Source organism: Salvelinus namaycush, chromosome 29 (assembly GCF_016432855.1).
Source record: "Salvelinus namaycush isolate Seneca chromosome 29, SaNama_1.0, whole genome shotgun sequence".
Lineage (NCBI taxonomy): Eukaryota > Metazoa > Chordata > Actinopteri > Salmoniformes > Salmonidae > Salvelinus > Salvelinus namaycush.
The window spans coordinates 16,677,037-16,701,511 of NC_052335.1; the positions used below are offsets into that span (position 1 = coordinate 16,677,037).

Below are 24,475 nucleotides of genomic sequence, written 5' to 3' on the forward strand. Positions count from 1 at the left end.
AGATTTACAATTGTTAGAATAAGATATATTATCCCCTTACACATTACACTGTAAGTAAATGTATGATATTGTAGTTTCATCCTGGTTGTGTGCAAGTGTCTGTATGAACAGCAGAGGGAACCGTTTGCAGACTGTGCAGATAAGATACACTGTACCGTCCAGTCTGAAGTAGTAGCTGATCTATGGGTCTGATCTGGTCTGGTCTGGTCTCTACTCTAGACAGCATGGCTGCTGGCTGTCTAGCTGGGTCATGGCTGCTGGTCTATATCTCTCCCTCCCTCCCTCCTCCTTCTGAGGACTGGTCAGATTTGATCTGGCCCTTTGAGGGGCTACAACACATGGCCACCCTCGCTTTAGGACATGCTTCCAACACCTCACCCAACAATCAATGAAGACTGTCCCGCTGCCGCTCACTGCTCGCGCTCACCGACACACGGCTTCTCAGACGTTAGTCACATGATCAGGGTTCTCCCTGACTTCAATGCACTCTATCTCCTCCCTCTCTCTCACTCTCTCCCTCTCCATCATCTCCCGCTCTCTCTCCCGCTCTTTCCGTTTTGCCCGTTTCTTCTTCTTGTGCCTTTTTTTTGATGGGGGAAAAAACGTTAGAAACACAGGCAGGATGAGGAAACAGTGCAGCACTGTGCAGCCTGCGGTGAGGAGGGAGCACTTGAACAGCGTGTAGGTCAGGTTGGAAGGCACAAACACCAAGGGCAACATCCCGATAACGAAACAGCAGGCATTTTGCAAAATGGCCGCCCCGTGCTCCTCCAGCGATATCTTAATGCACTGGGTCCTGGTGTGCTCCGTGGCCAGTACAAAGGTGTACAGGTGGGGTGCACAGTGATCCATGGCAAAGTTGAGAGTATAAATAAGGCACAGGATAGAGATGCTGTCCATATGTACATTCCAGAGGGTCATGAGGCCCAGGACCCCCAGCTCTACGGAGGTGACGGTCAGGATCAACCAGAAGTTCCCCAGAGGGTTTATGACCAGGAAGAAGGTGAGGATGAGGATGGTGAGCACGCTGAAGGCCGATGTGAGGATGGGTGAGACCACGGAGGAGCTGTAACGGTCCATGTAGACGAAGGTGGGGTTGAAGACGATGAACTTGATGTTGTTGATGAGCGAAAGGGGGCGGAGCCTCTCAAGCAGTTCCACCACCTCCTCCCGTGTCTTCTCCGTGGTCCTCGCCACCAGGTACATCCTGGATGCGATGATCTCCATTTCATCTCCATCTGTCTTGGACAGAATGATGTCCTCCATGAAGTGCTGATACTCCGGGCTGCGCAGGAAGGAGCCCTGCAGGATGGTGATGAAATCACTTTTGGTCGAGGCGCTCACATTCACCACCTTCAGATACTGAAAGTAGTTATCCATCCAGGAGATCTTGTTGAAGCCATGGCTCAGCGTTGTGAGGTGCTCCTGCACCGTGGAGTTCCAGTACTCGATGGGCTCATAGATGTAGAAGCCGATCACAGGGCTGTAGTTACTGAAGTACTTCTGCTGGGTCGTGGCGTAGGACACACTGGGCGTGTTGCTGGCTAGGAGATTGACGATGTTGGATCCATCACTGATTTGTAAACATCCCATGAAGGAGAAGGAGGCGTAGATCAGGTAGAGGATGACCACGAAGGGCTTGACGTAGGTGTTGGTGATCCACTCCGTGTAGTGCTCCCTCAGAAAGTGCTGGATGAAGTGGTTTTGGTAGGGCACGACCTCGTGGTGCGTGACGTGGTCATGGCCGTCGCTCATCATGGTCTTGAACCAGGTGGGCTGACGGTCCAGGTACTCCACTGAGGGGATCTTACAGCAAAACACACTGTGGTAGCGGTTCTGCTCCAGCTGACCAGCGAACACCAAGCAGGAACCGTAGAAGGAGAACACGTAGAAGTAGTTGACCAGGACGGCCACGCACATGCTCTGGCAGAAGATCTTCACCGACTCAATGTTGGTGAAGGGGCTGGCACCCATGCCGAAGGTGATGATATAGAGGGAACTGGTCATGGTATAGCACACCATCACGTCGGCGAAGGCGTCTGCCACGCGCTCCTTGAAGGGAAGGCTTTCTCGAGTTCTTCTCCAGCCTGCCAGGAGCTCAAACACTCCTTTGGTTCCATGACCTGAAATGACAGGAACACATACTTTGTCAATGCCAATGCCAGTGAATACACATTAGTCAATTTCTGTTAATCAGTTTTAAAATGATACCATATAGCACATGCATTGTAATACTGAAGTAAAATATTTAAAGCAGCAATCAGCAGATAAAACAATAACAAAGCGTTATTTCGCCCCTGTTTTGGTAAAAAGCAGATGGATGGGGCTGGAGATATGTAACCACTTTCAAATTCTTAGACACAGCTATGGATGCAAGAATTAACCATCCATGATATCAACATGATAGTTTTAACCATGTTTTGATGCTATAAAGCATTTGTTTACATTTACTTTTGTATGCTCGACCCTAAACTCTGTTACCTGGTAATACATGGCAGACGGTCCAGGAACAACAAGGGAAACATAACGGACAATGCCCAAGGACTAGTCAGCCTTTCCACCTCTGAGGGGCCACAATGTATCTCTCTGTTTCAATAGTCAGTCCTCTGGATACTGTATGTGTGATAGAAAAGTACTAAATGAACTATAAATGACTCTATAAAAAGGAATCCTGTCTTATTTACATTGGTCTCATCCCCCACACAAGCCTTTAGATGCTGTGACACCCTGTGGAGATTGGGCCTTGGTGGTCAGGTTACTATAAACTTGGTATTGTTTGATTGGTCAATGGTTGTTGGTTTTGGGTTGAAAAGGTTACACCTTTAGATGTTATAAATGGAATTAAATGCCTTTGTTCTGTCTCTTATACTGTATCCAGTACATGGAGGAAGGTTGTATAATCAATTCTCATTTTCTAGGCTTCTAGGCCTCTGGCCTAGTAGGCATCTCTCTGATCATTCTTAGAATAATGCCTAGTAATGCTTGTTAATGCTTTGTAACTTAATCTTTATGCCTTGTATGTGAATCCATTCATTTTACAAATTAATTAAAGACACTTGTATTTAGAATTAAATTCTCAGACATTTCTTGATTGCCTATTACTGTAACTCAACCATAGTCTCCTTGCATTTTCCTATTTCTTTTATGGAATCGGATAAACATTTCAATAGGCTAATTGCTTAGTCTTATTATGAGCCGCATGTGAGGTGTATATAATATGCATATATGATCATTATTACCCCCACTGCTCTTTGTGGAGCAAATATTGGAGCAAAACAAGCTTATATTTGGGGTTCTGATGGGGTACGACAGTTGAACTTAGCTCATGAGACATTTCTAAGTTATATTCTTAAAAAATCAATTGGTACATATCATTAATTAACAAATCCAAAAATTGATGTAGCAACTGCAGATTGCCCCTTTAAATGCAAAAGTACACAAGTTAAATCTGTGGAATTGCTCATGAGCTATAAAAAGAACCGGAAATAGACGCACTCAGGGGATATGCTCCATATTCACACACACACACACACACACACACACACACACACACACACACACACACACACACACACACACACACACACACACACACACACACACACACACACACACACACACACACACACACACACAGTAGTGACGGGTCACAGCCATATTACTATTTGGGAGCTGCCTGCCGTGAATGTGTTGGCTTTTGAACAATATAATAAATGTAACACTTTTCCATCTCCTAAATATTTCAGTGGGAGTGATGGATTTGGCCCATCTACATGATGTGTTCCACACTGTTTTAAATATTTCCTTAAAAATCTCCATGGTTGGGTCCTTGCTCTCAACGGCGTCATACATTTTGACTAATTTGACACAAGGAAAAATAAATACTTAACTATAAAGGATTACGCCGAAATAATGAGTGAGGTGGATTGAATTTGCTTGCTTTTTAGATTTAGATTTACTAAGCTGTGGTACAAGTCAATGAGTTATTGTCAGTTCATTTAGAAGGTGTGTGTGGGAAATTCAGGCTGCATACAGTACATGCAGCAGTTAACTAAAAAATAAATAAAGGGACTGTGTCAATGCAAATAGTCCGGGTGGCCTTGCCACGAGGTAGCAGAGAGAACAGTCTGTGACTTGGGTGACTGGAGTGTTTGACAGTTTTTTGGGCCTTCCTCTGACACCACCTAGTATATAGGTCCTGGATGGCAGAAAGATTTGCCTCAGTGATGTACTGGGCTGTATGCACTACCCACTGTAGAGCCTTACGGTCGGATGCCGAGCAGTTGCCATACCAGGAGGTGATGCAACTGGTCAGGATGCTCTCGATGGTGCAGCTGTAGAACGTTTTGGGTATCTGGGGACCCATGCCAAATCTTTTCAGTCTCCTGAGGGGGAAAAGGTGTTGTCATGCCCTCTTCAGGACTTTCTTGGTGTGTTTGGACCATGATAGTTTTTTGGTGATGTGGACACCAAGGAACTTGAAACTCTCGACTCACTCCACTACAGCCATGTCGATGTGAATGGGGGCGTGTTCAGCCATCCTTTTCCTGTAGTTTACGATCAGCTCCTTTGTCTTGCTCACATTAAGGGAGAGGTTGTTGTCCTGGGACCACACCAGGTCTTTGACCTCCTCCCTATAGGCTGCCTCATCGATAGTGCTGGAGTCGTGCTTGGCCACACAGTCATGGGTGAACAGGGAGTACAGGAGGGGACTAAGCACGCACCCCTGAGGGGCCCTCGTGTTGTTGCCTACCCTTACCAACTGGGGGCGGCCCGTCAGGAAGTCCAGGATCAAGTTGCAGGGGGAGGTGTTTAGTCCCAATGTCCTTAGCTTAGTGATGAGCTTTGAGGGCACTTTGATGTTGAACGCTGAGCTGTAGTCAATGAACAGCATTCTCACATAGCTGTTACTTTTGTCCAGGTGTGAAAGGGCAGTGTGGAGTCCGATTAAGATTGCGTCATCTGTGGATCTTTTGGGGCGGTATGCAAATGGAAGTGGGTCTAGGGTTTCCCAGATGATGGTGTTGACGTGAGCCATGACCAGCCTTTGAAAGATCTTCATGGCTACCGACGTGAGTGCTACAAGGAGGTAGTCATTTAGGCAGGTTACCTTTGCATTATTGGGCACAGGGACTATGGTGGTCTGCTTGTCTCGAAGCGAGCATAAAAGGCATTTAGCCCATCTGGTAGGCTCGCGTCACTGGGCAGCTCGCGGCTGGGTTTCCCTTTGCATTCTTTAATAGTTTGTAAGCCCTGCCACATCCGACAAGTAGTGTAGTAGGATTCAATCTTAGTCCTGTACTGACGCTTTGCCTGTTTGATTGTTTCGTCTGAGGGCATAGCAGGATTTCTTATAAGCGCCCGGATTAGTGTTCAGCTCCTTGAAAGTGGCAGCTCTAGCCTTTAGCTTGGTGCGGATGTTGCCTGTAATCCATTGCTTCTGATTGGAATATGTACGTACGGTCACTTTGGGGACGACGTCATCAATGCACTTATTGATGAAGCCGGTGACTGAAGTGGTATACTTCTCATTTCCATTGGATGAATCCCGGAAAATATTTCAGTTTGTGCTAGCAAAACAGTTCGGTAGCGTAGCATCTGCGTCATCTGACCACTTCCGTACTGAGCGAGCAACTGGTACTTCCTGCTTTAGTTTTTGCTTGTAAGCAGGAATCAGGAGGATGGAATTATGGTCAGATTTTCCAAATGGAGGGCAGGGGAGAGCTTTGTATGCGTCTCTGTGTTTGGAGTAAAGGCGGTCTAAAGTTTTTTGCCTCTGGTTGCACATGTGACATGCTGGTAAAAATGAGGTAAAACAAATTTAAGTTTGCCTGCATTAAAGTCCCCAGACACTCGGAGCACCGCTTCTGGATGAGCATTTTCTTATTTGCCTATGGCTTTACAGTGGGGCAAAAAAGTATTTAGTTAGCCACCAATTGTGCAAGTTCTCCCACTTAAAAAGATGAGAGAGGCCTGTAATTTTCATCATAGGATTTTTGCTCACCGTTCTTGTGATCATTTTGACCCCACGGGGTCAGATCTTGCGTGGAGCCCCAGATCGAGGGAGATTATCAGTGGTCTTGTATGTCTTCCATTTCCTAATTATTGCTCCCACAGTTGATTTCTTCAAACCAAGCTGCTTACCTATTGCAGATTCAGTCTTCCCAGCCTGGTGCAGGTCTACAATTTTGTTTCTGGTGTCCTTTGACAGCTCTTTGGTCTTGGCCATAGTGGAGTTTGGAGTGTGACTGTTTGAGGTTGTGGACAGGTGTCTTTTATACTGATAACAAGTTCAAACAGGTGCCATTAATACAGGTAACGAGTGGAGGACAGAGGAGCCTCTTAAAGAAGAAGTTACAGGTCTGTGAGAGCCAGAAATCTTGCTTGTTTGTAGGTGACCAAATACTTATTTTCCACCATAATTTGCAAATAAATTCATTAAAAATCCTACAATGTGATTTTATGGATTTTTTTTCCTCATTTTGTCTGTCATAGTTGAAGTGTACCTATGATGAAAATTACAGGCCTCTCTCATCTTTTTAAGTGGGAGAACTTTCACAATTGGTGGCTGACTAAATACTTTTTTGCCCCACTGTATATAGCTTGTTGAGTGCGGTCTTAGTGCCAGCATCGGTTTGTGGTGGTAAATAGACAGCTACAAAAAATATAGATGAAAACTCTCTTGGTAGATAGTGTGGTCTACAGCTTATCATGAAATGCTCTACCTCAGGTGAGCAATACATTAAGACTAACTTAATATAAGACATTGTGCACCAGCTGTTATTGACAAATAGACCACCTCCCCCACCCCTCGCCTTACCGGACATAGCTGTTCTGTCCTGCCGATGCACGGAAAACCCAACCAACTGTATATTATCCGTGTTGTTGTTCAGCCACGATTCGGTGATGTCACGCCCTGGCCTTAGTTATCTTTGTTTTCTTTATTATTTTAGTTAGGTCAGGGTGTGACATGGGGGATGTTTGTGTGTTTTTGTCTAGTCGAGGGTGTTTGTAGTGTCTAGGGGGTTTTGGTAGAGTTTATGGGGTTGTGTTCAGTGTAGGTGTCTAGGTATGTCTATGGTTGCCTGAGTGGTTCTCAATCAGAGACAGCTGTCTATCATTGTCTCTGATTGGGAGCCATATTTAAGGCAGCCATAGGCGTTAGACAGGTTGTGGGTAATTGTCTATGTGATGTTGCATGTTTGCACTCAGTGTTATAGCAGTCACGTTCATTTTGTATTGTTTGTTAAGTGTTCTTCATTATTAAAGGGAAGAATGTATTCTAATCACGCTGCGCCTTGGTCCTCTCTTTCACCTATAGACGATCGTGACAGGTGAAACATAAGATATTACAGTTTTTAATGTCCTGTTGGTAGGATAGTCTCGAATGGAGCTGATCCAGGTTATTCACCAGTGATTGCACTTTGGCCCACTCGCCGACAAATACTCACAAGGCACCCTGATCTCCGCCCACTGTATTTCCTTATTTTCTTCATGCAAATGACAGGGTTTGGGCCTTGTCTGGGAGCAAAATGATATCCTTTGCGTCAGACTCATAAAAAAAACATCTTTGTCCAGTTCGAAGTGAGTGATTGCTGTTCTGTTATCCAGAAGCTCTTTTCGGTCATAAGAGAAGGTAGCATCAAGATTATAAACAAAATAAGTTACAAACAAAGCGAAAAGACACAAAATAACACAATTGGTTAGGAACGCGTAAATCGGCAACCATCCCATCTGGCGCCATTCTTCATTTCCTGCATATCTGGCGCCATTTCCTACATATCTGACATGAAAACACATGGCATTTCTGGGTAGGATTGGAAAACCCCTGGGTTACATTAACGTGATTTATGAGTTGCAGGTGGGGAATGGATAATAGTGTTGGGCCCATCTGGTAAAATATCCCCAGATAATATCTCCACTAGAATGACTGCGAAAACAAACTCTGTTACCAAAGCCTTGGTCCGTCACCAAAGACCTGCCAGAAAAATACATTATTTAAAAAAAAAATTTTTACAGCATCTTTGAGATTCTCTTTGTAATGAAAAGCACTATCTAAAATAAATATATTGTTATGTGCATATACAACATACAAAATCAGTCAGGCTGACAGAGACAGGGTTTCCACTCAGATAAAATAAAAATTGATATAGTTAGGGCTATTTTGAATTTGAGCTGTACAGCACAGACATTCATGCCTACCATGAATATATGAATACTAGGTATATACTGTACATTGAAATTACATGACATAGTTTGTAGGCTTGAGTCTCTGAGGCCTAATACCCAGGAAATAGCCTGCAGGTACAGACAGGATCTGACTCTATAGGACTTCTGGCTAATCCTCAGCATCATCATCAGGGGCATCCCTGGGCTCTCTCTTAACAGAAATGGGACTGAATGAGCCTCCATACACAGACCAAAGTGACACACTTTCCACTCCACTGAACCCCTGACAGGTCCTTTATCATTAAACTCCAGTTAAATGAATGATTGGGTTAAATAATACACATGCAGAGAGGCATTAGAAGGGCAGGCGCAGTATAAAAAGGTGCTTGTGACTCAGCCGGTCGGTCCTATGCAACAACAACATCAGTCAGAAACAGCAGCGGCTCTGATAAATACAGTGTATGTTATCACTCCCCTCAGATGCTGCTAATATTCGTTAGCTACTGTAAATGTGAAGTAGGCCATAAGTAGGCTTGAGGACACAAATGTGTTTGTCTCCTGCATGGATCTATGAATCACTGTTGCATTCTAGTAGTGCCAGGCTGGCCGAAGTCAGGAGCACTGCTGGCTGCTTGATTCATACAAGTCTGCTGCTCTGCCTCCTTCTGACACCATGCCTGCATGCTCACTGGGGCTGCTGTGTGTGGAACAAGATGAAGCTTGAGGGAGGACAATGCGCATGCCTGTGTTGCAGTAACTCAAACGAGGGAAAGCACCAGGAAGAATAAGCAGGGAAGGTGGATGGGGAAAGGAGAGGAGGGAAGGGTATCCAGGGAGGGTGGATGGGGAAAGGAGAGGAGGGAAGGGTATCCAGGGAGGGTGGATGGGGAAAGGAGAGGAGGGAAGGGTATCCAGGGAGGGTGGATGGGGAAAGGAGAGGAGGGAAGGGTATCCAGGGAGGGTGGATGGGGAAAGGAGAGGAGGGAAGGGTATCCACCCTCCCAGTAAGGAAGATGCTCAATAATATATACTGCTCAAAAAAATAAAGGGAACACTTAAACAACACAATGTAACTCCAAGTCAATCACACTTCTGTGAAATCAAACTGTCCACTTAGGAAGCAACACTGATTGACAATAAATTTCACATGCTGTTGTGCAAATGGAATAGACAAAAGGTGGAAATTATAGGCAATTAGCAAGACACCCCCAATAAAGGAGTGATTCTGCAGGTGGTGACCACAGACCACTTCTCAGTTCCTATGCTTCCTGGCTGATGTTTTGGTCACTTTTGAATGCTAGCGGTGCTCTCACTCTAGTGGTAGCATGAGACGGAGTCTACAACCCGCCTACCTCCGCCTTTGTGCAAGGAGGAGCACTGCCAGAGCCCTGCAAAATGACCTCCAGCAGGCCACAAATGTGCATGTGTCTGCTCAAATGGTCAGAAACAGACTCCATGAGGGTGGTATGAGGGCCCGACGTCCACAGGTGGGGGTTTTGCTTACAGCCCAACACCGTGCAGGACGTTTGGCATTTGCCAGAGAACACCAAGATTGGCAAATTCGCCACTGGCGCCCTGTGCTCTTCACAGATGAAAGCAGGTTCACACTGAGCACATGAGCACATGTGACAGACGTGACAGAGTCTGGAGACGCCGTGGAGAACGTTCTGCTGCCTGCAACATCCTCCAGCATGACCGGTTTGGCGGTGGGTCAGTCATGGTGTGGGGTGGCATTTCTTTGTGGGGCCGCACAGCCCTCCATGTGCTCGCCAGAGGTAGCCTGACTGCCATTAGGTACCGAGATGAGATCCTCAGAGCCCTTGTGAGACCATATGCTGACACATGCACATTTGTGGCCTGCTGGAGGTCATTTTGCAGGGCTCTGGCAGTGCTCCTCCTTGCACAAAGGCGGAGGTAGCGGTCCTGCTGCTGGGTTGTTGCCCTCCTACGGCCTTCTCCACGTCTCCTGATGTACTGGCCTGTCTCCTGGTAGCGCCTCCATGCTCTGGACACTACGCTGACAGACACAGCAAACCTTCTTGCCACAGCTCGCATTGATGTGCCATCCTGGATGAGCTGCACTACCTGAGCCACTTGTGTGGGTTGTAGACTCCGTCTCATGCTACCACTAGAGTGAGAGCACCACCAGCATTCAAAAGTGACCAAAACATCAGCCAGGAAGCATAGGAACTGAGAAGTGGTCTGTGGTCACCACCTGCAGAATCACTCCTTTATTGGGGGTGTCTTGCTAATTGCCTATAATTTCCACCTTTTGTCTATTCCATTTGCACAACAGCATGTGAAATTTATTGTCAATCAGTGTTGCTTCCTAAGTGGACAGTTTGATTTCACAGAAGTGTGATTGACTTGGAGTTACATTGTGTTGTTTAAGTGTTCCCTTTATTTTTTTGAGCAGTTTGTATTTATCTAGTTTTCTGTTTTTAAAGTGACTCGCTCTGAGGTATGGTGGTATCTGTCTTCGCTGTTTGAAACACAGAATGCAGGACTATGGAAGCTGGTACAAGCATTTCGCTACACTCGCAATAACATCTGCTAACCATGTCTGTGTGACCAATACAATTTGATTTGATTTGGTAGCTCACCAGTAACAGGTTGTAGGCAAAATATAATAAATAATTGAGCACATGAGGAATAGCTCTTCTTTTGTTCCTCATCATTCTGTACAGGTAGACTTAGGAACAAAGTGAAGAACAAGACCGTTTTGGGATTGCATTCGATCCATTTCTGCCTCTGGGCAAAAACTTGATCGTACTGATATAATACTGTTTAATGAATACACACTTGGAAGATTACAGTTTCACCTTGATTACCTAGAGGCTTACTTTGAGGCTACTTAAACCCTTTACACTTGTGGGAATTGGCCTATATGGATAGGGCTAAATGGAAATATCTCTTACAGAAGAAATACGAAAAGCATATGCATAAGCATAGTATCAATTGAAAGGGAAAAGTTTGGAGATTATAGAGAAATTATTAGATCAAAGTTGAGGACACAACAGTTCACCTGACACAAGATCCAAACATTACACTGTTGATTTGATGTGTATTTTACACATACTGTACTTTACACCACATTAGATAACAACATCTGATACATTCAGTAATATGATGAGAATATTCCTGGAAAATGTGGGGTAGGTGCAACATAAGACAAAACAATTACAAGCGTTTGAGTAAGAGGACTTACTGGTGTCTCCAAGTGGCCACACACCTCTCCAAAGTGTGCACAGTTCCTAAGTAATTTCAATGCACTTTAATGACTCAAAGAAGAGTCTTCAACTATAAGGTGCTCTCCTAGCTGTGCCGTTGAGGAACTACAACAAGCACACTTGTAGTTGTTTTGTTAGTTAGACAACTCTGCTGCATCCACGCCATCACACAGTTACTTCTGTTGTTTACGCAATCCAAAAACTGCCCATTATAAATTGCAATCTGTGTGACGTGGGCATCATTTGAAAGCTTCGATTGTTCGATTGCCAACATGACTAGCTAAGCTATAAAATACAATCTGACAGTGTTAGTCTTACACAGGGCAATTCAGAGAAACAGATCTTCATTTTGGAGCACATAGAAAGGAGTGCATTCAGGTGCGCGTTCCGCTGAGAATTCTCTTCAGAATAGACAAACATAAGCTCATTCTGTTCAGAACCATCCAGGGTATGACGCCATGTTATCTTGTTGACACTGTATATGACATGAGTTTTATGATATGGAAATGTGAAGTGCACATTTGGACTCAAGGGCGTTTGGCTTGCTTGTATGACATCGAAGTGATATGTATTATAATCCTCAAAGTCTAATCTTTCAAAAATGTATATCCAGCATTCCCCTTACTCAGACAACAAAAAATGTGTGAAAGCCCAATTACCGAGAGGGATGGGGGCAACCTCTTGTCGCACGCGGTGCTCAAGTTCAGAACGTCTGTCAGTCAAAACCCATACAGCGCTGTGAAGCGTAGAGCCAGAGCTCTGACGTCATTTATAGCCACTGCGTTCCAATTTAGGTGCTTATCAGTGCCCAAATCTGCCATTTTCAACCAGAATACTGTTACGAGTGTAAAGGGCTAGCGAGAAACAACAAAGTAAAGCAGGGAATGTAACAGAATTAAAATTAAGGGATGAGAGAACTTTCAGAAACAACATATTCATGACTGTGATCTTCAATCAGGCAGAGCAACCTCAAATAGTTCAGGAGACACTGTCACATCCAATATGCAAACAATGTCTGACAAGCAACGTCTGAAAGAACCCAAACTCCTCAATCAAACATGAGGTGAAAAACCAAATACACAAGTCTGAAACCATGACCGTTCAATGCTAAATCAGCTTTCCCCTAGACAGAGAACGTTATTCTCAGACTGTTCAAAACTGAAAAGCCAAATTGTAGCTTACAGCACGCTTGCAACTGCATAAGCTTCAGAGAGAGGAGTTGATTTGCAGTCCACAGGCCTTCCCATCCATGTCCCTCGTGGGCTGTAGAGCCATACTGTTGGCAGAACATACAGTACAGTATGTGTGGAAGGCCTAGCATGGCTTCTGCCAATAAAACAATTAAGCAAAACCAGTGCCTCTTGATCCTTCACAATCTCATTTTAATGACTGTCCTATGGCCATAGGGACAGACAACCGCTAGCCATACAGTCGGACACATTGTGACCGTCAGGACAGCCATCTCAGTACATTTAGAGTCAAGAGGAATAGGCTACAGCAGGGATGGGCAACCCTTTTGTAGGCATGCGGACCAATACAATTTACTGTTGAGAGTTAGAATAGTAGAATACACAAGGATCAATTTCAACATTTGGTTGTGCATCATCAGTCACTTAATTAGCCTATGTCAGCAAAAACATTTCATATTGGTAAGTTAGTCTAGCGGCCAACTATCGAAACTTATAGTAATGGGTGGGGCCCATTGATCATCAGTTATCATATTAAAAACTGCAAACATTTGCCTCCACCATATGGCAAAATGTGTAGAATTGCAGGAAATTTGCTGTAAAACTGTCTCCCACCCCCATCAAAGTTGCCATTCCCTGGGCTATAGGGATGCACACCTGCCATGCTCTCTCAGGAGGAGAGAGGCACTTTATGTTGTAATCCCAGACATTATCTAAACGTCCCATTCTCACGATGCTGCCTGCCACCGTACGTTCTGATCCGGATGGAGAGAGGACATTCACGTTAAGAACAAGATCACTTTATTGGTCAATTGTCAGTTCAAAAATGTGACTTCCACTTTTAGCCCAACCTCTTCGAAAGACACATACAGGTTTTTGGAGAGGTGCTAGGGGCTGCTACACGGGGTGCCCAGGGATTTTTAAATTTTTTATTTAACCTTTATTTAACTAGGCAAGTCAGTTAAGAACAAATTCTCATTTACAATGACGGCCTACCCCGGCCAAACCTGGGCGACGCTGGGCCAATTGTGCGCCTCCCGATGGGACTCCCAATCACGGCCGGATGTGATACAGTCTTATCTGCTGAGGGGAGGCCCAGCCAGATCTGTTGTTGTGGGGGGATTGGGGTTAAGTGCCTTGCTCAACTGCAAAACTTCAGGCAATGGTATCTAGGATTTGATACTTGCAACCCTCCGGTTGCCAGCTCACTTCCTGACAGAATTTTCCTTCCGGACGCAGGATTCGAACTGGCAACCCTTTGCTGGCTTGCCTCTCTAACCGCTAGGCTACCTGCCGTCCCCGATCGCCGAATCGGAGCAGCGTGCCATGCGGCAGTAGCCAACGGTGTCTCAGGAGGAGGCGGTTAGATGAAAGGTTGTACCTCATTTCCACTGCAGCTCCCAGACAGGTACAACATCCCACTGAGCTTGAGGGGGCAGTTTGTCAAAGGCCTCTGGTGGACCATTTCAGGCACGACAAAGGACTTGGAACAATTATTGGCAGGAGGGAGGCCTCATCCCCGAGCCTGAGTCGCATCGGCCCAAGTCATTAAAGCAAATTACAGCTCTTAAACTTCAATGGCACACAGGCAGAAAACACATTAATCTCAGATGAGGAAAACACCACGCCATTGATTTTTTATTCGCATACATTTTTCACAGGTGACGTGACAGAGCAAACATTGGAAATATAGTTCTGCTTTCTTCGAGAATGTATCAAACTTGATAAAAAGACAGATGAGTAGTGGCATGTAATAAAGAATGTGGCTTTGCGGAATTATAGCTTACCTACATCGAAGTAAACTAATGTCAAATCAATATCCTGACAAAATCTAAAATAAAATCAGGTGTTTAGATAATGACCAACTTTATAATCTGTTTGTATCATTTTATTTCCCTCTGAGCAACAAACTAGCTCTTGCTAGACTTTTGAAACATGTCCTTCAATAGGAATTCGTTAAGCTACAGATAGTGATTTCCCAATGCTGTCTACTCTGAAATGTATTTTTTCCAGATCCTGGCCTAGTTAGCAGCAGTCGTTCTCTCTGTAGGTGAGCTAATCCCTCTGCAGTGGATTACAGATGCAAGGAGTATAGCCTACAATACTATATAAATGAGAGAGGGAAGCCCTGATAACAGACACACAAACACAAGGCAGCCTAGCTAGCCTACACATGGGCATCACATGTGGTTCCAGACAGCATAGTACAGCACAGCCTAATCTACCCACTGCCTGCCCTGAGGCATGGAGAGGGGAGGCCCAGCCATCTGGAGAAACTCACCGCGAATGGTCAGAGGTGGAAGGATGTGAGACACACACACACACACATATAGGTACTAATACCAGTCTATTCCTTAAACCTGCAGCATGGTGGAAAACACATGAAAGATATGAAAACATGTGTCACCCGCTGACTGTAACACAGCCACCATGGGTAAATAAAGATATGAGCTTTCACTGCATTTGGTTCGTCAATCATCTACAATTCCCAATTCCTTTGCTAAAATGTACAAGATACAAAAGACAATCTGAGAATATTGTTTTATTTTGTGGCTCTTTTTGTTTCTTTCTGTTTGTCCGTTTGCTCAGCTGGAAACTGTATGTTTCTGCAGTGAATCTCATATTCCTAATAGGAGTGTGATGGGTCCTCATGAGTTTGTCCCTGTGGGGATGGGGAAGATAAATGCAGTTGTATGATACTTCAGGAATGCAAAGGAAATCATGAATTACTGTTGGAGTTTAAATGGGAGACGAATAAAAACAAACTAAATGGAAGAGAGGGAATAATAATTAGGTCCCCTGACCTAATAATTAGGTCCCCTGCAAAACTGCACGAGTTGGCTATGGAACTTTATTTGAGTAAGAAACAACATTAGAAATGTATGGTATTCATCATAGTGTTGAACCGGGGTGTTAATTAACAAGGCAGAACAAAATACAAATAGTAACTGTCTCATTGTAATCAATGAATTAGTTCTATTGATCTGACAGACTGCTTTTGATGAACATAGAACTGCTCTATAACATGACGTACTTTATATGGGGCAGAATGGGGGATCTCTGTCTATGCATATCTACATGTATCTGTCAAACATAGATACATTTATATTATTATTTCTCTGGATGGATCAAATCCATTTCATACTTCTGTGACCCTGATCCATACCCAGATCATCCTAAATCAATTACTCTGACTTGTGTCTCTGAGTTTGATTAAAGGTGATAAATGATTGTTACAAATGTGAGCACACAAATGAGCCAGATCAATCCGATAAAGCCAGTTATGTCATTTCAGTAATACCACCAGGAGTCGCGTTCTGCAGAAAAGGATTCTGAAACATTCCAAGACGAATGGAACAGCTAATATAGTCATTTGCATTTTGTTTCTCTTCCTGGAAGAACACTACTTAACATTAATTGTTTAAGCCTTGTGTTCCTGGCTGCTGAATTAGAAATTCACAGGAGGAGAAGAAACCCTCTTCGCTTTGGGTCTGTGTATTTGTGTGCAATTAGAAAATATCTCAGTATCTGTGCAGTGGGTTATTACATTCCTGAGGGAATACAAGGTATATCAGTTTCTATTTAAGCAATAAGGCCCGAGGGGGTGTGGTATATGGCCAATATACCACGGCTAAGGGTTGTTCTTAGTGACGACGCAATGCGGAATGCCTGGACACAGCCCTTAGCCGTGGTATATTGGCCATATATCACAAACCCCTGAGGTGCCTTATTGCTATTATAAACTGTTTCCCAACAGAATTAGAGCGGTAAAATTAAGTGTTTTGTCATACCCGTGGTATACAGTCTGATATACCACGGCTGTCAGCCAATCAGCATTCAGGGCTCGAACCACCCAGTTTATAATTGACATTTGATTCCGGTAATTTCATTCCAGCCATACACCAATCCAGAAAGACTTGAATTGTGAGAGTGTGTGAGGGAGTGAGTGAGTGAGTGAGTGATTGAGTGAGTGAGTGTGTGTGTAGTATGACATCTATAGTTGCACATTTAAGGTGTAAATGACCTATCTGATAATTTTATGGTAAGACAGACAATCACCTTAAATGTGCAACTATGGGCCATAAGATGGCATTAAAGTAACAGTGACAATATCAGCTAAGCATCAAACCTGATTAGGATAATGGATAATGGACCATAACACTCAAAACAGTTTCTCACTTGTATACATTTTATGGAGCTACTGAAAAAAGTAGTCCAGTTATGGGCCATTGGGCAGAGTGTTTGGGTCATATAAATTTAAGTGCAATTTATTGGATGCAGTTTTATTGAAACTGGTGCTCTAAGATGTCATACTGTACTGCATGGGGTGGAGAGTCTTAATGATTGGCTCAGCAGTCTCTGGCTAAATTACTGCTTTTAATTTAAAGCTTCCACTTCTGAGATGACCAAATAAAGGATCTATTCAGACATATCCACAAGAGATTACATGATTTTACCACAGCAAGTGACATGTGGGAACAATGGGGGATTTAAGATGACTTGTTCGAAACGTTCTCAAAATGTAATTGGTGAAACGGACTATAAAACGTACAGTATCAACACAGTTATTTGTCTAGAAGAGAATGGAACAGAATATAACTGTATTATCCATTGACATCTAGACACAAAACATGGAAGCTGTTCACTTATTATGAACTTGGCAATCTGTCTTGAGGCCAATAGAACTATAGACATGGAAGGAACAGATCTGTGAAGTCAAAGCACATTTCCTGCTAATAGTTCAATTAAAGATGGATTACCCTAACATACCACTGCATTGATTCTCATCTATAAAGTGGCTTCCTCCCCAGTCAATACTCGTCTTCTCACTTACCACAAAGCAGATCACTTAAAACAGCATCTGGCTAATTCTTACTGATGTAAACTGGAGTAAATGGTAAGAACATACAGAAAAGAGACATTTGACAAACTGCTCCTCTCTCTGAGTTTATGATGTTTTTAGACAGGCATAAAACCAAAGTTAAGATAGATGATGTGAATGAATTTGGGCAAAACATACAGACCCAAGTACTGTATTGGCAAAAGTTCAGGTAGAGGAAAGTATGCATCGTCTAACCATATTGCATGGTGAGTGGTTTCTCTCTCTGCCTGGGTGAACATAGAAATGCCATTCTAACTTAGATTGCCCTGAAATCTCTCTGATTTCTGGTCCAACACGGCAATGGGAAATGAAATAGCTGCTAGCTTAATGACATGTAATATGTCATGCTTGAGGACATTAGTGATAAGCAGCTCTGTCAGAATGTATCTAATGTCTTCCTGAATATTTTTCGCTCTCCTTGGAGCAGATCAATAGGTTGTGTTCAACACATACACTTTCCTATCCACTAAATGTATATATTTTGGTTTGCTCTGCGTGATAAATTAATTTTGTGTGAATCTTTCTCTCTCTGTGTGTGTGTGTGTGTGTGTGTTTGTGTGTGTTTGTGTTTGTGAGAGTGGAAGAGAAAGAGAGAGAGAGTGTGTTCATTGGTTTATTCGGATCCCCAGCTTTTGCCAAAGCAGACGCTATTCTTCCTGGGGTCCACACAAAACATAAAACATGACAAGTAACAAAACTCTGATACACTGATAGACAAGGACAGTCACACACATTTTTTAATAGAACACTATAAAAACAATACAACAACAACAGAAATAATAATAGTACAAACAATACAACAACAGCAAAAGAATGTGTGTGTTGGAGTGTCTGTATGTATGTGTGTATCCCCTCACAGTCCCTGCCGTTCCATGAAATGTAGTTTAATCTTTTTTTTAAGGCAATTTTGCTGTTTTCCTGAGTAATTGGAGATGGAAGGATCTGTATAATACTGTGCGTTCCCGTGAATTCCTTTTGGACTTGGGGACTGTGAAGAGTCCCTGGTGGCATATGTATGGTTGTCTGAGCTGAATTTTATTTGATTATGACAATCTGGAAATGTCATTAGAGCAATACTTGTCATGAAAACTAGAAGAGAACAGTTCATCTCTCGTCAACCCGCAACCAGGAAAGACTGGCAGGCATGTCGTTGATGTTCTGCACGGGCAGTTAAGGGCAAGGCGTGCTGCCCTCTATTTGAGGCAGCTGCAGCTGGGTCTATTCTTTGTTGCACTTGACCATATTACTGGGCAGTAATCAAGATGGGACAAGACCAGAGCCTGAATAACAGACATACCCCTCCTAATCTTCACCACAACTTTGTCAATATGACTTGACCATAATAATTGATCATCCAATGTTGTAGCTAGGACTTTAGCTTCCCCAACTTGACCAATGCTCACATCCTTTATGTACAACTCCAGTTGAGGTTTAGGTCTTAGAGAAGGTTTTGAACCAAATACTATACTTTTAGTTTTAGATGTATTTAAGACCCGTTTATTATTAATCACCCATTCTGATACTGACTGTAACTCCTTATTTAGAATTCCAGTTAGCTCACTGGCTTGGGTGGTGACATGTAGAGTGTGGAATCATCCGCATACTGTATATACACTATATATACTGAAGTATGTGGACATCCCTTCAAATGAATGGGATTTGCTATTTCAGCCACACCCATTGTTGACAGGTGTATAAAATTGAGCACACAGTCATGCAATCTCCATAGACAAATATTGGCTGTAGAATGGCCTTACTGAAGAGCTCAGTGACTTTCAACGTGGCACAGTCATAGGATACCACCTTTCCAACAAGTCAGTTCGTCAAATTTCTGCCCTGCTAGAGCTGCCCCGGTCAACTGTAAGTGCTGTTGTTGTGAAGTGGAAGCGTCTAGGAGCCACAACGGCTCAGCTGCGAAGTGGTAGGCCACACAAGCTCACAAAACAGGACCGCCGAGGGCTGAAGCACATAGTGCGTAAAAATCGTCTGTCCTCGGTTGCAACACTCACTACCAAGTTCCAAACTGCCTCTGGAAGCAACGTCAGCACAATAACTGTTCACCGGGAGCATCCTGAAATGGGTTTCCATGGCCAAGCAGCCGCACACAAGCCTAAGATCACCATGCACAATGCCAAGCATCGGCTGGAGTGGTGTAAAGTTCGCCGCCATTGAACTCTGGAGCAGTGGAAACGCATTCTCTGGAGTGATGAATCACGCTTCATCATCTGGCAGACCAATGGACAAATCTGGGTTTGTCAGATGCCAGGAGAACGCTACCTACCCCAATGCATAGTGCAAACTGTAAAGTTTGGTGGAGGAGGAAAAATGGTCTTGGGCTGTTTTTCATGGTTCGGACTTGGCCCCTTTGTTCCAGTGAAGGGAAATCTTAACGCTACAGCATACAATGACATTTATAGACAATTCTGTGCTTCCAACTTTGTGGCAACAGTTTGGGGAAGGCCCTTTCCTGTTTCAGGATGACAATGCCCCCGTGCACAAACGGAGGTCCATAAAGAAATGGCTTCGAGATTAGTGTGGAAGAACTTGACTGGCCTGCACAGAGCCCTGACCTCAACCCCATCGAACACCTTTGGGATAAATTGGAACACCGACTGCGAGCCAGGCCTAATCGGCCGACATCAGGGCCCCGACCTAACTAATGCTCTTGTGGCTGAATGGAAGCAAGTCCCTGCAGCAATGTTCCAACATCTAGTGGAAAGCCTTCCCAGAAGAGTGGAGGCTGTTATAGCAGCAAAGGGGAACCAACTTCCATAATGTCCATGATTTAGGAATGAGATTTTAGATGAGCAAGTGTGCACATTCTTTTGGTCATGTGGTGTAGTCATTCTAGCTTTGTGTATGACGAGTGGCTAATAATTTGTAAAACATAGAGAAGAGTAACGCCCAAGGCAACTTCGCTGAGGGACATCCCACTGTATCTATCTGATGTTAGAGAAGCTGTGTGTGTATATTCGGTATGTACAGAGCCTTCTAGCTGAAAATCTGTCAGCCAGCGCTTTTATAAGCCCAGTCATTGCACAGTCATTCTTAATGCAATCATGTGTTAAAAATATTTCTGGGGCCTTGAGTAATAACTAATATTTGGATTTCTCAACTGGTAATTGGAGGCAGTATGCTAGAGGCAGTATGCATTTTGAAAACATATAGCTACTTAATTGTTTGAAACCTGAACGTTTTGCTACATATTATGAGTCATGTTTTACCTTACATCAAAGTCACCAAGGCAAAATCCTACCATATCCGTGGAGGCAATTATTTATACAGACGTCCATATGCCATTGAAACCAGTAGCTTATTTCTCTCATGTTCTATTGGTTTTCAACTTGTCCGGTAGCCAAATGCACATTCCTTCATAGCCTGCTGCCTTGTGCGCATTGCTGCGCTAATAATGTTAAGAAATAATAGTTTATCTGTTGCATCAGATTCATAGATTTTTTATGTTTTCTTTTATGTAGCCTAGGCCTACTGGTTGTATGAATTTGGGATCTATTGTACTGTTTGGGATATTTCTTTCTCGAAAAGCTGACCAATAAAATAGGTCAACTTTTCTACTATGGGGTATAGCAGATTGACATAGGCTCATAGACGTCGCGTCTATAAAGCTAGGGGAAGCTAAGCTTTCCCTAAGGAAATTCAATTGCCAAAATTATATAGCCTAATTAGCCTACTCCTGGCTATACATAAATAAATACAATCATTCAAAATAGGCTACTAAAGCATGATTTGGCCACAGAGGATCGTTAGCTTCCCCTAGCCTTAAAAAATGGCATTGTTTTAAATCACATTGCCTACAGTCAGAAGGAAAGGCTGCATGAAGCAAATACCAAAGAGATTAGTGTTGAGTTGCTACTGTCAGTGAAAAGTAGAGAGGCCCAGGTATTTTGCAATATTTCAAAATAAGAGAAGACAATGAAAAATAAGAGAAGACAATGAAAAGACTCTAATCTGTCTTTTAGTTATCAAAATGCTCACCTTAATTGAGTGAACAACACTAGGCATATGGCCTATCTTATTGGTACCAACCGAGCTCATCGGCCATGTCCCCAGTGAGTGCGCACCACGCATATTCACTTTGTCATTGTTGGGTCAGTGCCACTTAAACGTTTGTTTTTGGACAATCATTTCCTTTTCCAGTTTAGATGGACATCATATTCTATTCGTGTCTCCCCTTCTCATAGCCCTATTATATGGACAATGTCGTTTTTATTGATCTGTTTGTCAATGTCAGGAGAGTAGGCTACCCTGTAATTTGTTGTGTTAAAAAAGATTCTGCTAATGTCTCCAGTCATATAAAGTGCAGTAAAATTGCATGAAATGTGTTTTTCCAGTGCTAAGAAAGAATAAACAGATCTGATATTGCCTATATCCCAGCCTCTACACTATACTCAGCCATGCATTGAACGGTCTTTCTGCGAACAAGGATTGAGTTGTATTACTATCCTAAATGATGACTATCCAATCTACTCATCACATTACGAATAGTAGGCTATTTTACATAAATCTGAAAATGTCATGCATGGAATGCTTTATTATAAAGGAGGATTTTTATGGTGAAAATGTGCTTCCTCAAACGTGAAACTCACGCTCCGCCTATGCATAGGCTAGTGATTTTGCTGTCGTCTTCTTGGATGAGGAAAAGTGCGCGGTAAAAGCACACATCATTGCCTCTTCGACTTGAATGTTCTGCTAAGATTAATTACCACCATCTAAATGTGATTTCTGTCATTCTGAGCACCGTGGGTGAACGCCCTAATCAGGTTACGCACCCAATGCATATGGGTCCGGTACATTTCTCAAATGTCTGGTAAATTTAAATGCTGCCGGTCAAATGTCCCGCCACATTTTCATAACGGAAACCCTGCTCCAAAGTCTTTTTCCATTGTTTTATGACATGTATCTTGGTTTGGGAATGTAATTTATCCAATTTAGTGAGCAAGTCAACAATATGTCAACCAATCAACTGAGCAGCCTGACTTGTTTGCATAATTTCTTTGAACCGTACCATTTTTATATTTATCATCAATCAAGAGGGCTCTAACTGTTCTCACAGTTAATTTCTTAACAGGCGCATACTTGGCAACAATTGTCATGAATAATTGTACAAATATTTCCAGTGCTGCATCTGGATTCACTTCCTCATACACATCAGAACAACATTAAAAAAAATTACATCTTCAACAAAAGAGTCATGAGAAAACATTTCATATGAACTCTTATAAATGACTTTAGGCCCAATCTTTGGCACTTTGGCTTTCCTTGTTATTGCCACAATGTTATGGTCACTACAGCCAATAGGAACTGATATTGCTTTGTAGCTAAGCTCTGCAGCATTAGTGAAGATATGTTCAATACAAGTGGATGTCAAAGATCCAAAAGTATTGGTATGCACTCTAGTTGGATGAGTGATAAGTGTTAGCACTTGGTGGCATATAGCAAAACCCTAAAATAATAGGCTTTAAATGAGGCAGGTGAACCTGCAACTAAAACACTTCAATAACACTTGACATGAGATCTTCTAGTATGAGCTTTTTTTTGTAATTTCCTGGGAGATAGACATACCATTATTCACAGTCCATCAACCAGTTGATTCCATTCCTTTACTGAGATTTGTGTGTATTTGGTATATGTTGTGAAATTGTTAGATATTACTTGTTAGATATTTAAATGTAATTAAAAAATGTAACTTTTATTTAACTAGGCAAGTCTGATTTACAATGATGGCCTAATCCAAGGCACTTGTCATCTCCTATCTGGACTACTGAAACACGCCGTTGGCTGGGCTCCCCACTTGTGCCATCAAACCCCTGCAATTTATCCAGAATGTTGAAGCCTGCCTGGTGTTTAACCTTCTCAAGTTCTCCCATGTCACCCTGCTCCTCCACACACTCCACTGGCATCCAGTCAAAGCTTGCATCCACAACAAGACCATGGTACTTGCCTACGGAGCAGCAAGAGGAACCGCCCCTCCCAGGCTATGCTCAAACCCTACACCCCACTCCGTTCTGCCACCTCCGGTCTGTTGGCCCTCCCACCCCTAGCGGAAGACAGCTCCGCTCAACACACTCCAAACTCTTCTCTGTCCTGACACCCCAATTGTGGAACCAACTTCCCCCTGAAGCTAGGACCCCCCCTCCCCTCTTCTAGCTCTGACTTTGCTGATAGCTACTTTATTGATGAAAAATGTACTTACTATGACTGTGATGTGTGGTTGTCCCACATAGCTATCTTAACTGTGAATGCAGTAACTGTAAGTCACTATGGATAAGAGCATCTGCTAAATTTCTAAAATGTACATGTAAAACAACCAACAATGACAAAGTGAAAACATGTTTTTAGAATTTACATTAGTATTCACAACCCTGAGTCAATACTTTGAAAAAGCCCCTTTGACTGTCACGCCCTGACCGTAGAGAGCTTTTTATGTCTCTATTTTGGTTTGGTCAGGGTGTGATTTGGGTGTGCATTCTATGTTCTTTTTTCTATGTTTTGTATTTCTTTGTTTTGGCCGGGTATGGTTCTCAATCAGGGACAGCTGTCTATCGTTGTCTCTGATTGGGAACCATACTTAGGTAGCTTTTTCCCACATGGTTTTTGTGGGTAGTTATTTTCTGTTTAGTACCTTACAGGACTGTTTCGGTTTCATTTATTCTCTTGTTATTTTGTTTAGTGTTCAGTGTAAATAAAAAACATGAACACTTACCACGCTGCGCTTTGGTCCGACTACTCTTCTTCAGACGACGAAAACCGTTACATTGACAGTGATTACAGCTGTGAGTCTTTCTGGGTAAGTCTCTAAGAGCTTTCTACACCTGGATTGTGCAACATTTGCCCATTATTATTTTCCAAACTCTTTCTTTGCTCTGTCCAATTGGTTGTTGATCATTGCTAGGCAACCATTTTCAGGTCTTGCCATAGATTTTCAAGTAGATTTAAGTCAAAACTGTAATTCGGCCACTCAGGAACATTCACTGTCTTCTTGGTAAACA

At 43.1% G+C, this 24,475-nt stretch overlaps 1 protein-coding gene across 1 annotated transcript in view; it reads right to left on the bottom strand.

Moving 5' to 3' along the window:
* Positions 1–441: 441 nt before the first annotated feature.
* LOC120024572 (patched domain-containing protein 1-like) overlaps positions 442–24,475 on the bottom strand; it is a 33,575-nt gene continuing 9,541 nt past the window's right edge. Inside the window, exon 3 of the mRNA XM_038968857.1 lies at positions 442–2,123. Coding sequence (XP_038824785.1) covers positions 442–2,123 — 1,682 coding nt within the window. The remainder of the gene's footprint in view (positions 2,124–24,475) is intronic.